This window comes from Drosophila ananassae, chromosome 3R, assembly GCF_017639315.1.
Source record: "Drosophila ananassae strain 14024-0371.13 chromosome 3R, ASM1763931v2, whole genome shotgun sequence".
NCBI classification, from domain to species: Eukaryota; Metazoa; Arthropoda; class Insecta; order Diptera; family Drosophilidae; genus Drosophila; species Drosophila ananassae.
Window position 1 is genome coordinate 10,930,433 of NC_057930.1, and position 15,544 is coordinate 10,945,976.

Sequence of the window (15,544 nt, forward strand, 5' to 3'; positions counted from 1 at the left end):
AATTTTATTTAATTTGCAGCTGTCGTCAGCAGCCGTAAAAAAGGCTTTAGTTTTGCATTGTGGCCGCTCAGCAGTCCGTGTGGCCGAGCACGTGCCCGCTTTACGCTTTTCCCCATTTCCTTCCTCCAGGACTTTTTCCAGGAACCACGCGAATGGAAACTTTGTATGCCTTCGACTTTTATAGTGCGACTTGAAAATGTTGGCGCGTGTTGGCTTCGAGTGGAAAGTTTTTAGGGTTGGCTAGAGGCGCCTCAAATGAATGTGGAAAATGGAAACTGGGTACTGGCTTATATCCCTGGAACTTTCACCGGAAATTGATTAAGTTGCCTTTGCCTTTAATCAGTGGAATTGAAGACGTTCCTGAAATACAAATCAGTTGACAGTCGGCATCTGGGCCATACAATTTTACCAATTTATTTTGGCTCTTCATTCAATCGGAGTAGTACTTTAAAGTACTTTCCAGTTGGCCGAATGCTACAGCCATTTACCTCTCGTCCTGGTCCTGGTGCTGGTCCTGTTGACCAAAGTCCTTGTTATGGCCAAAGTCCGGAAAATGTGGCAAGCAATTCGAAAGTTGTAAAATGCTTAATACCCTCGCTTAAGTCTAGGATTCATCAACTGACAAGATAGACTTTCTGCAGATACACTTGTACTTTTTTTAACTCTCAAGGATGAGAAAGAAATTCTTTTTCAAAAATAGTATTAAGGAGAAAAGTGCAAAATGTAATTAAATAGTTTGAATGCATTTTATACTTTCAGAATAAAGTTAACACATTGTAGACTTATTTTATTAAATGATGAATTGTTTTGAAAGAAAATTTAAGGAAAAGTTTTCCTCTGTGTTTCATAAGAGACTTCCTTCTTTCATCTGAATGCCACCTTCTGTTTCCTGTTTTAAAGGAATTTTTGTTGGGCTTTTGGTCTCCTCGGCTTTCCTCAGCGCTTATAAACTTTTCCCCCGTCCTTTGGTTTTGCGGCCAACACGACTGACCACTGCCACTGCCCAGGGAAAGTTTTATTTTTTTGTGGCTTTTTATTCACTTTCAAGTTGATTTGGGTTTCACATTTCGTTGCGCATTTCTTGGCCAAAATCTGCAAGATTTGTCTTTAGCCTGGTCCTTCCGCTTGCCAGCACCCGTCGGCTTGTGTCTGTTTTCGGTGTGTCAGGAGTTGAGATCCTGTTCGAGCTTACGGATCCCAGCATCCGGCACGCTTCAGTTGGCCCCACTGGCACAGTTCATCACATTAGTAGGGGGGGTACACCAGCTCCTGCTCCCCGTACTGTATATATGCTGAGCTAATCATGACGCCGATGATGTGGCAGAGTGTGTCTGCTCCTGCTTCTGTTCCTCCTCCTGCTCGAGCTGTTCTGCTGACTGACTTTTCCATATCCATTTCCATCTGTCGGGTTAAATGTCGAATGCCGCGTTTGTGCCCCCTGCCGACGGACTTGAAGTGTTGCCAAGCTTTTTGCCATTTGATTTGGCGCGTGTGTTGGTTTTTTGCAAAAGGACCTATCAGGTGTTTGCCTGCACTTTAGAGCTCTTTGGGTGCTCCTTGGGGTTCTATTATTGTGAATATCGAGCACCTGGGCATCGGGTAAACTACAGCCAAATACAGGCGAACAGGCGTACTTGAAAGAAGAAGGAGCGAGTTGACTTCCTGGCAGGTGATTTAAGGCTCGACGGGCTCGAATTTCCCGGTCTTTGTGTAATTGATGCGAGGAAAGGACTAAAGGATAACAAATCGCTTTCATCCTGACTCCGTTTCCGCCCCAAACACAATGTGTACAAATACTATACACAATTCATAATTCCTTTCTTGGCCAGCCCAGCATGAAAAGGGATTTCCGTCGAATGTAGCCTCCTCGAAAAAAGTGCCTGCCGCCTCTCCTAAAAAATCCAAACCCACACTCACTCCCCCCCCTTAAAAAGGCAAAAGCAATTAGATAAACTTGCCAGCTGGATTTGGCAATTGAAAGTGGGTGGCGAAAAGTTTGTGAGTCAGGGCTCTGAGTGGCAGAAAGGACGTGTTCCAGCTGGGAGTGGCAGGACAATTATGAGAGCGAAAGGCCTGGTTAATTCAACAATTTGGTCGGGTTAGGGGAATCAGTGTGGAATTATTGTCCTAAGTGCCTTTGAATTATGGCATAATTCCAAACCGAAACGGACAAGGGAAAATATTTGAAAATGTCTAAAATTCTGTTTCAATTTCAGTTAACTGGAGAACTTAAAGATTACCCTAAAGCTTCTGAGGTATTTTATATCATTTCTTGCAACTCGAAAATAACAATATAAAATAAAAATAATTTGAAAGCTTGTTGCTTGCAGTTTTCCTAGTAGGTTTATCAAAACACCCAGCTCACAGATTTATTTTCCCAAAGCAGCTTAGAAGAGTTTATAACACAAACGGATTTCTTTAATTGCTGGCAACATCGAGACTATTGTTTTCTATTTTTTTTTTTTTTTTTACTTGTCAGGTGCAAAGGATCAGATGTGTGTTGTTTTTCTTTCTCCAGTTCTATCTGGAGCTTAGGGATGTTGGGGAAATTGCTTTTCCCTTTGGGGAAGTCTACTCTTTTTTTGCGTAAAGTAATTTAAAGTCTGAAAAGTTGTGGCATTTTACAGAATCCCCTCGTCCTGTAGTTACCCTTTTTGATACTTGTAACTGCATCCCAGCAATTATAAGCTGACTGGGGAATATTTACGGAATTTGGCAAAGTAGAGGGCCGGAGTCAGGACTCCCATGCAGAAGGAAGCACTTGGAGCACCAAAGCTGCTTAAGTTTTCCTTTTGCCAGCTTTTCCCACTCCCTACTCCAGTACTTTGCTGGTATTCTCGCAACTCATAAGCATTTCAGTTTGCTGGCATTTATGTACTATAGTATATGACGAGGATTCATTATCCGAGTCTTTGACCGGACTTTCGGCGAAACGTTTTCTGGCGCGTGGCATGTTGATTGAATTTCACAACTCGACTACTTCTTTAATTCATGTCGATCCCTTCTCAATTCCTTCTCACCCTCCAATACACACGCACAGTGTGGTGAGTTATGACGAACACTATCTGTCTCACTCATGCCCACGGCCAGACTACGTTGACAGAATTACGTATCTGCCTCGCACGAAAGAAAGGGGAACCACAAAGAAATAAAACAAATGTGTACCAACAAATAATCGTTATAATTTGAATGTTTAAATTATTCTGCGACACGGCCTTCCTGACCTATCTCACGTCCTCGTGAGTTTACAATATAAAGGTTTTACAAAATATTCTCTTATTATTATTATGATTTTCCTTCTAATACAAATTCAAATTCAAGCAGGTTTCGCAAAAATACATTTTTCTTCTTAAATAAAAATTGAACAAATTATTTCTTACTCTTATACAACGTTTGCCATGAGATTCAGATTACCACCAACTTAAATTCAAACAATTAAAATTATTCAGCCTTTTCTTTCATAAGGCGACCATATTCTTCATTTCATTTACAAAAATCATGCCAACAACTAGCACACAGTCATTAACAAAATAAACTGGCCAGCCAATAAACAAGTTAATTTAGCCCACAGCTTATATCCAGACAAACCGGCCATCACAAATAGCTCACAGTTTAGTTTATAAGCCGGCCAAATAACTGACATCCGATCATTACCAAAATTTCAATATTAATGCAGCAAATGGAGAACCACATAACTCGGGCGCTCACCTCTACAGAAAGTCATGAAATATGGAACCGATCCGGAAAGGTCTTTATTCTATTTCAAGATCACAGCCCTCGCCGGCTTGATCTGTGGCATCTTCATCACTGACTTCATCATTTAGTTCTGTGATTTCTTCATCATCACACTCATCATCCAACTCTGTGGTAATCCCCTTCTCAGGCATACGCCTCAAAAATTCGTGAGAATATTTATATGTTCTATTATTAGTTAGTGCCTTAAGTTTATACCGATCTCCTTCCAATATTTCGGTTACTAAAAACGGTCCTCTAAACTTAGGGTCTAATTTTGTCTGATGTCGCTCTTCGTTTTTAAGCAAAACGTGATCACCGACTTTATGTCTTACAATAGTAGCCTTATCTTTATCAAATCTAGCCTTATCATATTTGGCATTCTTTTCCATGTTTTGCTTAGCCATTTCTCTAACTTTATCAATATCAACATCGTTCTTATTTTCAACAACAGGTACGAGACCAAACGGCCTTGCTTCTTTGCCAATAAGTAATTCTAAAGGGCTAACCTTAGTCACTCTATTGGGCGTACAATTAAGAGCCAGTTGAATTTCGCATAAAGCATCTTGCCATGACCCCTGACCTGTCTCAACCGCTGTTAGCATGGACTTTAGAGTACTCATAACTCGCTCTACTTGGCCATTGGCCCGACTAGCACCCGTGGCGATCAGATGCAAATCTATCTTTTGAACCGAACAGAAATCACGGAATGCTGTGCTTGAAAAACTACGTCCCTGATCTGCGATCAGACGAGAGGGTACGCCGAACAATGATATTTGTGATCTTAATGCCTTAATACAGCTCTCGGTGTCTAGCCTCGATGTATGAGATAAAAAGACAAACTTCGTGAAGGCGTCTATTGACACGATTATGTATTCCTTCTGTTCACTTTTACCACTAAGCTTCCCTGTGATGTCGATGTGGACTGTATGCCACGGGATGTTAACCTTTGGTATGGGATGCAACTCCGCTTGTACCCTACCAGATGGGGGCTTTGACAATCTGCATGTAATACAGTTGTCGACAAATTTGCGAACGTATTTGGACATCTTGTCAAACCAATAGTATTCGTACATTTTCTCAAGGGTTTTTTCCCAACCAAGGTGCATAATTGACTCGTGCACATTGTTTACAGCTGACCACCTAAATGGCTTTGGGATGATAGGGAGACAACGAGTCCTTCCGTTTCTTTGAATTTTCCTATACAGCGTTCCTGCCCTTAACTCGTACGTTTTGGCCAAATCCTCAGAAAGATCATCGTTACGCAATTTAGAAACAATAGACGACGTTTCTACGTCTCGTTGCTGCTCAGCTAACAACCATTTGTCAGTAATCTCTGCTAAATTTATATGTTTTTCCACTGTACCTTTTGACTGGATGCGATCTTTTGATATGGGATTTCGAGACAGAAAATCTACATGAGCCATTCGTTCGCCTGGCCTATACTGAATGTCAAACTTAAAAGATTGCATGTACGACCACCACCTATGGACTCTTGGAGTCAGTTCCACTTTTGTGCGAGATGCCTTGAGAGAATTGCAATCGGTAAAAACGATAAAATGTCGACCATACAAGTAATGGCGAAAATGCTTAATAGAATTGAAAACTGCAAGTGTTTCCAACTCATACGAGTGATAACGCGATTCCGCTGGCGAAGTCCGTTTACTAAAGTATTCGATAACTCGTGGCTTGTTTTCGATTTTGTGCAACAAAATTGCGCCATAGCCAACGGCACTCGCATCTGTATGAAGCTCAATAGGAAATTGTGGATCGAAAATAGTAAGAACAGGTTCACTAGTCAGGATTGAAATTACCTTCTGTCGTATTTGCTCGTGCTCTAATTCCCATGAAAATGACATGCTTTTTGAAGTTAGAGCATAGAGTGGTTTCAGTAACTGTGAAAACTTGGGTACAAACTGACGAAAATACGAGACCAGTCCAATAAATTGTCTCAGTTGAGTCACAGATTGCGGAGGCGGTAAATCTGTAAGAGCTTGTATTTTTCTAGGATTCGGTCTAATTTCACCTGCTCTAACTTCGAAGCCCAAATATTCTACACAAGATTTAAGAAAGGAACATTTTTTAATGTTGAAAGAAAATCCTGCTTCGACGAGTGCTTGTAGAGTTATTTTTAGCCTGTCGAAAGCTTCCTCCTTTGTGCGTGCAACTATCATTACATCGTCCATATAAACGATGACATATGTATGAGTCAGATCGCCTAGGGCACGATTAATGGCCCTCTGGAATACAGAAGGCGCATTTTTAAGCCCAAAAGGCATAGCCAAGTATTCATACTGCCCTTCTGGGGTTACAAACGCTGTCCGTTCAATAGAGCTTGGATGTATTGGGATCTGATGGAAGCCACTCGCCATGTCAATGCACGTGAAAAACCTAGCATCACTCAACCTAGCTATCTGGTCAGATATAAGTGGCAATGGGTACTTGTCGGAAACGGTATTGGCATTAAGCTCACGATAATCAACACACAGACGGTCTGTACCATCTTTCTTGCGGACAAGTAACATCGGACTCGCGAAAGGAGAGGAACTGTGTCTTATTATGTTTGCTTCCAACAGCTCTTGAATGGAATGTCTAACCTTTTCTTTTTCTTCCACACTCAATCGATAAGGGCGTCTCTGAACCGTCTTATTCTGATCAATCAAGCGAATCTCTAACTGTCCCGTAGTCACGCGACTCTGTGGTATACCATTTATAAAAGAATTTGAATACCCCTGTAATATTGAGAGCAGTTTGTCTTTATCCTGTCCATGTAAATCGGTATCGACACTAGCCAGGTCAGGAGTGCATTCGGAGACTACGACAGGTAATACAGACTTTTCGTTAAACATAGTAAGCGCGCTTGATGTAATTGTCACGCCGATGCCCTGGCTCAAAATTTCCCGACCAATCAGAGCGTCGTATTTGATATGATTGTCTAAAACTACGTGAAACAAGATTTCGAAAGAATGCTCACAAATTAAAACATTCGCCAATATCTGTAAAGTGCTGCAAACAGAGTTGCCACCTATACCCCTCAATGTCACTACGTTGTTTATTCTAGTGCCGGATAATCTCAGTGATGCAGTCTCTTTGATGAGTGAACATTCGGCTCCGGAGTCGAAGTAAAATTGGAACGACTCACCAAACTGCAGCAACGTTCCTAAGGGCTCAAGTACTGTGCATATGTTTACGTCTTTGATGGTATTGCTCTTCATCGGCGGACGCTCCTGACGATCTGGGCACACAGTAGATACATGTCCAGCTTTTCCACATTTATAGCAGGTCACGGATGATCGATCTTTTGCTCCAAATTGTTGATTACGGGGCTGCTGACGCTGAGTTGCCTCTTTATTAAAGCGACATTCCGCCTTCTTGTGTCCGGGTTTGCCACAATTATGACATGTGATGTGAGACATAGTCCTGACTCTTTTTCCTTGGGGTGCTGATAAGTTGTCACTCGAATGCTGGTTCTGTCTAGTGTCGAACGAAAAGGCTTTGAGTTCCTGATGCAGCTCGTTTCTGGTTTTGATATCCGTCGTAAAAACCAAACGGCGCAATCGTTTGTCTATCCCAGCTGCATGTGCCAACGTAACGGATACTGCAATCTGCTCGACGCTAAGTGACTTCCAGCGGGCCATAAGTGATGTGACCATTCTGCTTCCATACAGCGACAAGCACTCTCCTTCGTTTGGGCGTGCATTTAGCAAATTCATAACGGTTGCGGCCAAAGTCTCCGTTCCAGAAAAATATTGCAAAAATAATTCTCGGAACTGCGTCCACGTAATGCCGGGAAAACATGTCTGCGAGAGCCAGTGAGATGCGGTGCCTTCCAGTGATTTGCTGAGGGACATTACAAGAGCGCTGCCCACTAGCTGGTTTTCGGACAAGATGTAGTCAACCGTTGAACACCAGGAGAGAGCGTCTGATCCTGCGCGATCAGGGTTGAACTTTGGCAGAACAATATTTTTGGCATCTTTTGGTTCATTTTGAGAGCACTGCACTTGTTTTATTAGCTCAGCGAAATTATGATTTTGCATCTCCAAAATTGACAAAAGATTTGCATCATCGGCTGGAGGCGGAGGTAATCCCACTTCTGATGACGAGGATTCATTATCCGAGTCTTTGACCGGACTTTCGGCGAAACGTTTTCTGGCGCGTGGCATGTTGATTGAATTTCACAACTCGACTACTTCTTTAATTCATGTCGATCCCTTCTCAATTCCTTCTCACCCTCCAATACACACGCACAGTGTGGTGAGTTATGACGAACACTATCTGTCTCACTCATGCCCACGGCCAGACTACGTTGACAGAATTACGTATCTGCCTCGCACGAAAGAAAGGGGAACCACAAAGAAATAAAACAAATGTGTACCAACAAATAATCGTTATAATTTGAATGTTTAAATTATTCTGCGACATATACTTTATTCAGATTCCGCTTAATAAATGCATCTGCTGAAAGCCCAGAGCAGAGAGCGAAAGGCCACGGATAATAAACCAACACTGGGGCAGAGATTTTCCAGCGTACTGATAACGTTGTTAAAATTGCATGTGTATGAGCGATGGCCGAGGGGCGGAGCGAGGAGGGGCGTGGAAAATCGGGCTGGGAAATCAATTTCGGGAAAAACAAATTGCGCAGTTTGTACTCGAGGTGAAATCCATACGCCATACTGCTGCATTTTCCCCTTTTGTGAAATATGAAATATTTGTGTGCTTATCTCCGTGGCCCTGTTTACATGGAAACTATCTTTAACGGAGAGCTGATACCACTTTTTTTTTGTTTCCAACTCGATAATTAATGGTTTCCCAATTAAGAGACTTTTTATCAGTCCACTTTTTGTCACCTGACATTTTGTTTAATACGAACATTTTTCCATCTGGCTGAGTAAATTCATAATTGTATTTAAAATACGTTTGATTTCATGGCAACTGTCAGGATGATAATTAAACTATCCACGAAGAGATTAATTTGCATTTTAAAATTGAAATTATTTATGCAATATGTGAGCTTGTTGGAATGTGCCACTTCAAAGTTTAAAAAAATTTTAAGTTTTATATTGAAAGATTAATTTTGTCTTAGCTTTCCATTTGAATTGGAAATATGGAACTGAAAAATAGCAGTTCGATGGATTTTCAAAAATGGGTGATTTTGAAACATATTTTAGGATTTTAAGAATATTATCAGTTTTGAAACTTTTTCTTGAGATTTTGGTGTCTTATTAGCTTTTTTATAACATTCTTCTATGAATATACATATGTGAATATTTTTCAGAAAAATTAATTTTATTTTTAAAAAATATATATATTTATTATGGTATATAAATTTGGAGGAATTATTAGACTTGTAATAGACTTACATTTAATTCTAAATTTACTAAAGATATACAACAAAATTATACTAGAATTACGTATTTTCTCTCCCAAACTTTGTGAATAAGAAAATATTTAAAGTAAGTGTTTTAAAATTATTATTTTCTCCCCTTTAAGAAATCAAATTTAAAAAATTTTATTAACGCTTTGCATAATACAATTGCAGTTTACTTGGCAAGCAAAAGTTTTGCATTTCATTTGGCCCTTGGATATGGCCATCCCCTACCCCATATTTCAACCCCGCGACTCACCACAAGAAGTGACGACGGCTGGCATCGACGTTGGGTGCCATATGTTAGGCTTACACGCTTATCAGGGCCAGAACAGCAGCCGAGGGATCGGCTGGCAGACGGAGAAGGTGGCAGTTGGACGGTGGTAGGACGGAGGCAACCTAAGGAGCTAGTGGACTGGAGACTTCGGTCTATGGACGTGGCACACTCTGGTTAGGCCGCTGGGGCACTTCGGTCCTCGGGAAATGTAGTGGCTGGCGCAGAACACTGGCTGGGACTTACCACCTACTTGTTGTAGGCGGGCACTTTTCTTATTTAACCGCTCAACACTTGGCCAGCGTTCGCTGTGCTCTGCTCCCCAGGTTGAACTGAACTTGCTCCTCGGAGCTCGGAACTCATCCAACTCGAGCATCAGGTAGCGCACAGCAACAAAAGCCGAATGAAAATCGGCTATAAACCGAATGGCCATACGAAGCAGGCTTTTCCAGCCTGGAAAATTCACGAAGCTGCCCTGGGGAAATGGTGAAGGAAAGCTTTGAAAACTTTCGCTGTTGCTTCGCCAGCTGCTGCTACTCCTCCGATTTTCCAAATTGTTCTGCTCCTGTTGCGTTGGCAGCGACGCCCACGCAAAGCTTCGTGGCGCACGCGGTGAGCTTTTCCTCAAAAGGCGGCGCCTACGTGTGGCAACGGGGCTTAGCCGGATACGGGTCCCGGTGACAGAGACGGATCAGGAGGCGCAGACGAAGACGGACGGTGCCTTCGCGAAGCTGCCCCTCTCTTTTCAACACTCGGCGTAGTATTTGGCTGCCAAAAATAGCAACAGCGCGAAAGTTCCTACTTTCCCCTAATACCACCCCCTCAACATTACAGTCTATATTGGCTAAAGGAAGTTGGGAATAGATTGGCTTGAATTCCGGGAAAAATTAGGGGATATTATGATTAAAATTCATTCTTCAAGATGGTGGGGAAATTATTAAGAACTTGTTTGTTTTAGTTTTGAGAGTTCAATATCGATAGGATTCCTTCCTACCTGGGCTAATGGGCTCTTGAAAATAAAATTATATAATACATACAAGTATTCTTTAAATACTTATTATTAAAGCTCTTTAAATCTTGAAGTCTCCCCAATGCAACTACCACTGTACTTCCCCAAAATGTCCTTTCCTTTTCATTTGGCAATGCTGCAGATTTCATGTGTCTTTCCGTCTGAGGAACAAAGTGCCAAGTCAGTTTCTGGAGCTCAGCTCCCGACCAACCACAACTGCCCCACAGGAATCACCCAGATATAAATCTTATATATATATATATATATATATATATATATATCCTCCTGTGATTGTGCCGAAAATTTTATAACTTGATATCTGTGTGCGCTTTTAGTTGCGTCTATTTTTAGCAGTCAGGGACGGGCAGATCCCACCATTGATTTTCCTTTCTGTTTTCGTTCTCGCCTTACTCTCGAGGGGTGGTGTACATATACCCTGCTGCTCCCGCTTTTCCGCCCGCAGTTTTTCCAGCTTTTTCGCCTTTTATGAATGAACTTGGCTCACATAAGCGTTTCGATGAACTCCCCCCCGTATCGTTTCTGTATAAAGAGGGGCGTTCGGGCACCCCTCATGGAGAGTGGGGAATCGGCCAGGGAGAACCCTAATAAACGCGTTTTCAATGTCACCAAAATGCTTGCAATCTCATTTAGTAAATGGATGGCCGTATTCTAGGTCTTGTAATACAGACATTTGTCCATATGACGCCATTGTATCCTTAGAGCCCCCACCACTGATGTCATTGATGTGTGCGCTCGTTTGTTGGCATAAACCCTAACTGGGGCGACGTGCTTCGTTCTTGGTGCTCCGTGCTGGATTATGGGATTATGATTCATATTTCTACAGTTTTAAAATTAATTGCGTTCAGAGCCCAACATCGGGCCAATAAGCCGCCCACTTTTTCTCGCCCCCAACCTGGGCGCCAGCCCTTCATTCATTATAATTCGCACTGACGAATGGGTGAAGTCAGGGCCTAACCCCGAGCAGGTTGCCATTGAGTTGCCGTGAATGATTACGGGGGACAAGGTCGTGTCGGATAATTAAACGATGTTACCGGGATACATACTTATTCATTGAAAGGAGCCAAGCTAATCTGCGTTACCTTTGATGAGCTCAGTTACCTTTGAGGCCCTCATTTGCAATTAGAATCAAAATTGAACTCAAGTCTAGAGCTACCATATTGCCTTTATTTTTTTGAAAACATTTTAAACTTTTCAGAAAGTTAAAACCCCCTTTTAATTTTTAATGCCGACCCACACGAACTGCCTGTCAAAGTAAATGGCTAAATTTAATATTCTGGGCCAAGTTGAAGCAAATTTAATTGAATTCCAGGCACCATCAATCTTTGTTATGCCAACAGAACGGAAACTGTTTGCCTATTTCCTCCGTCAGGGCGGAGACACAATATTTGTGCAATTGCCAGACTTTGTTTTTACTGGCATATCAAAATATAATGTTATATTCATATATGTTTAGCTGCTACTACCATCTCACAGATACATATATGTATCTGTATCTGTTGGTTCAGTGTAAAAACTAAATAGCAGTCATAAGTACGACTTTAACAAAAGCATCTGCGATTTTATGCGTTTCGTTATGAATTTGGCTCATTTTTATACGCCGACTTGTTTATGTTTACGCGAAAATATTTTCGTTTCATTTTATGATCCAGAGCCATCCCTAGCTGGGCCGCCGACCGCTTCCGGTTGTTTACGTAACTCTTGGCCAAACAGCGGGCTTTTGTGCGACATTTATAGCCAGCGTCCGGCCCGGGCTATATTTAACGCACTTGTGGCAGCCCCCACATCCTTTGTCGGAGCGGAGCATCCTGTTCGGTGGACCAGCCTGCATATGGCCACGGTTGTCAGCAATGTCAACAGCATTCAATCAATCGGAGTCCTGCGGCCGACACAAAGCCCACGCCCAGCAGGTCCAGGTTGATGAATGAGCACCGCGGTCCTGAGGGTCCTGTTCGGAAAATGATTACTATGGCAGTGGCAGCTGATATCCGTGCTCGGAATACAATCCAGTCACATGTCCTGCCGCCTGCGGAGCACAACAACAAGTGGGCACTGTCGCTACACCCTGGCACACCATGAGTTTCGAGAAAATCGAGAAAAACAAAATCATAAAGGGATTGCACGGTCATAAAGTCCGATAAGGCAGGCTTTATATTTCGAGGTTGCTAATCCCCATGTTATATCTTTTTCCGATCTCCTAATACGCTTGTAAATGCCAAAACAATTGTTTACAAACAATATAGATATCTAATAATTATAAAGGGAATATGTACGTTTAGTTGGAATACAGGGCGTATGCGTCATATGCGTATTCTTGATATGCCTGCTACGCATACGTAATTTGATTGTATTTTAAAAGCTTTTTGATTAAAAACATGCAAATGCTTTTAAATGCCTTATGTCAGGAAAGAGTATAGTTAGTAGTTAGTTTTCTTAATTAATTTATTACTTATTTAAAACTATTAAAATCCTGATAGATTCAATTAAAATCAATTTTAATTAAAATCCCGTTTTAGATTAGTATTTAAATAGAAGTGAAGACCTTTATTAAATTGTCTCGACCCTGTTGTCCCCATGGGCTTGGAACCGTTTAATTAAATATTTAGAAGGACTTGCTGGCCAGGAATTCGCAATGAAGAAACACGCGCCATTAATTGCTTCCCATTGCATTGCCTACTTCCCAGGGCGACACACACCATTAATGGGAATGGGGGGAAGGACTCTGAACAGGTGAAGTCAGTGCACGCACCTGTTGCCAAAAGGTCAAATCACTTAACTGGCACAGGACTGTCGGTAAGTGGGTGTTACTTATACTTCCTACATACTAGGCGGAAACTAAAAATAGATCTAATGCAAATGGCTGGGACTTACCTCAGTTTGACATTTATGGCGTGGCTCATGTATTTGTTTATTTCATATTCAGCGCAAACGAACGAAGACATGCAAATTGTTGTGGGATGTTTAAGGGCAATTATTTATTGTTTTTTTTTTTTTTTGCAGTGGCCGTCCCTCCGCCTGAATTCTCGTACCAAAACTGGGAGTAAAGCGTATAAATTTTGATTAATTTGCTGTATATAGAGTGTTGTATATATTTTTTCTTAAACAGCGCTTCTTTTTGACGCAAACAACGTCAGCGACTGACGACAGCAGCCTGAAGCCGAAAGCGAAGACCCAAGACGTTCTGAAGAGAGTACTAAAGTCAGAGAGGGATAGGGATATGAAGAGCGAGTGTATGTATGTGTGTGTGTGTGTGTGTGTGTGGGTGAAAGCTTGCGAGAGCACCGGCAATAGCCACGACTGTGTGGGTGGGTGATGGTTTATCTGTGTGTTTGCAGGTGTTCGCAGGCGCACGGATGACGTGCGATATTTGTGGGCACTGGCGTCTAATTGCCGCCTCGCTGTTGATATTGCCCACATGTTGGCCGAAAAATAGAAAACAAAAAAATATAGGATTCAAATACAAACTACGGCCTGGAACTATGTGGGCGAATGAGAGGAAAATAGCGCTAGAAAAAGAGCCACAAACTAGGCAGTTAACGACGCAATAACCCGCACAACCCACACACTCTCCTTCTACCAGTTGTATTTTTGTTCATTTTAATAAATTTCAAAGACGAAGGACTGAAATAGCCGTTTTAATGAAAGGATGCAACAACGGGCAAAGAGGCAAGAGGCAAGAAGGCCAAGTTGCTGGCCAAATAAGCAGCATATGGCTGACATTTTGTATAGCATACTTCTGGGCTGTCACATCAAATGCTTTTTTTGCTCCTTCAGCTTTGTTTCACACACACTCGCACACACTCACACACAAGCACGCATTAGGACATGAAGTTCAGTGTCAAATTTTCGTTTCGCTTTCAGACAAAAAATTTAAAAACACACACTAGAGCTTTCGTTTTCGTCGCCACATTTCTTGGGCCTTGTCTACTTTAGCTTTTCATTTAACCATTTTGTTATTTAATATTTGCCCACAAACAGCGGCAGCTGGCACCATCTTACTTTTGATTTTTGATGATTTTATATATTTGTTTTTTATTTTTTTATGTTTGCTGCTCCGCCACCAAATTCCTTGCTGCTGCCCTTTGCTGTTTTTCTGGCTTTTCGCTCGCGTTGACCGTCAGCCGAAGGACTGCGTCCTACTGAGGCGCCAGTCCGCGATTTCGTGGAGGAACGCTTCGTAGTCCCGTTCGGAGGTCTTCGGAGTTTCGTTTAACGGCATATGTATGACACTCACGCATACACGCACACCCTCGCACACTCTCACACATAAACGAGTCAATTCACACAACAAAGCCAAATTCCTACGCAATTTTCTGGAGTGTAGGTGTGTGTTGTAGGTTAGGGCACACGCATTTTCGATATAGAGCTTGAAAAGCTTTTGTCCCACAGATATGGTGGGAACTAAAGGTCTCCGAAGCGATGGAGTTTGGTAATAGGTAGCTGGATTTTATATTGGGTTTCTATTTATAAGAAGACATATATTGTATCTCTCTGTATAATCTAGAGTCTAGACATATATTTTAATAAAATGTAATAAAAATAACCACTTTATAGACTTAACTTTAGATCCTCTACTTTAGACTTTGGATAGATTACTCTCTATATTTCTTAAAATATTAATATTTTATTACAAAATTAATGTTTTAAACCTTATATAACATCCTTTTAAGACTAAAACCCTATCTTGAAATGCCTTTAACCAACAAATATTCCCAATAATCCCAGGGTACCACACATTAAAAGCTGCCCTAGAGCAACAACAATGTCTCCGGGCATCGCCCACCTCCACTATAACCATTTGACGTAGGTTGACAGCTGTTTGCGTTGGACAAACTTTATGGCTATTGATTTTGTTCCGAATTCCGAACCTGGACGCAACAGTTTGAAAGTCGCAGCTTTCACTTTCGTGGCCGAGGACCGTGCGCACCATGGACCGAGAAACAAAGCCCTCCTGATTCCCCCTTTCTCGATTCCTGGCTCCAATCAGTTGGCCCAACTGCGCCTGTCCGGGTGCCATCTGTGTTAGTGTGTCAGAGCGGCGCCTGCGCTGAATTTTCGGATTGCGGGAAAGCTTCTTTGCAACAGCCTGTTGCCGACGTAGGCGGCACCCGGAGGAAGCCACCCCGGCCTGCTCCACTTTCCGCCG

General features: G+C 42.0%; 1 protein-coding gene across 2 annotated transcripts in view; it reads right to left on the reverse strand.

The window, feature by feature from the left end:
* The window catches only part of LOC6503806, a 46,655-nt gene extending 32,099 nt beyond the window's left edge, over positions 1-14,556 (reverse strand). The window contains exons 1-2 of one of the 2 annotated variants that reach the window (XM_014904918.3): positions 14,398-14,556; positions 13,270-13,432 (exon numbers count right to left, since the gene is read on the reverse strand). Coding sequence is in view for 1 of the 2 variants with exons in the window: in XM_001965209.4 (XP_001965245.2) it covers positions 9,357-9,381 (25 nt within the window). In the remaining variant the exon portion in view is untranslated. Of the gene's footprint in view, positions 1-9,356; positions 9,725-13,269; positions 13,433-14,397 lie in introns of those variants that run through there. The other variant, XM_001965209.4, reaches the window with a different exon arrangement.
* Positions 14,557-15,544: the final 988 nt, after the last annotated feature.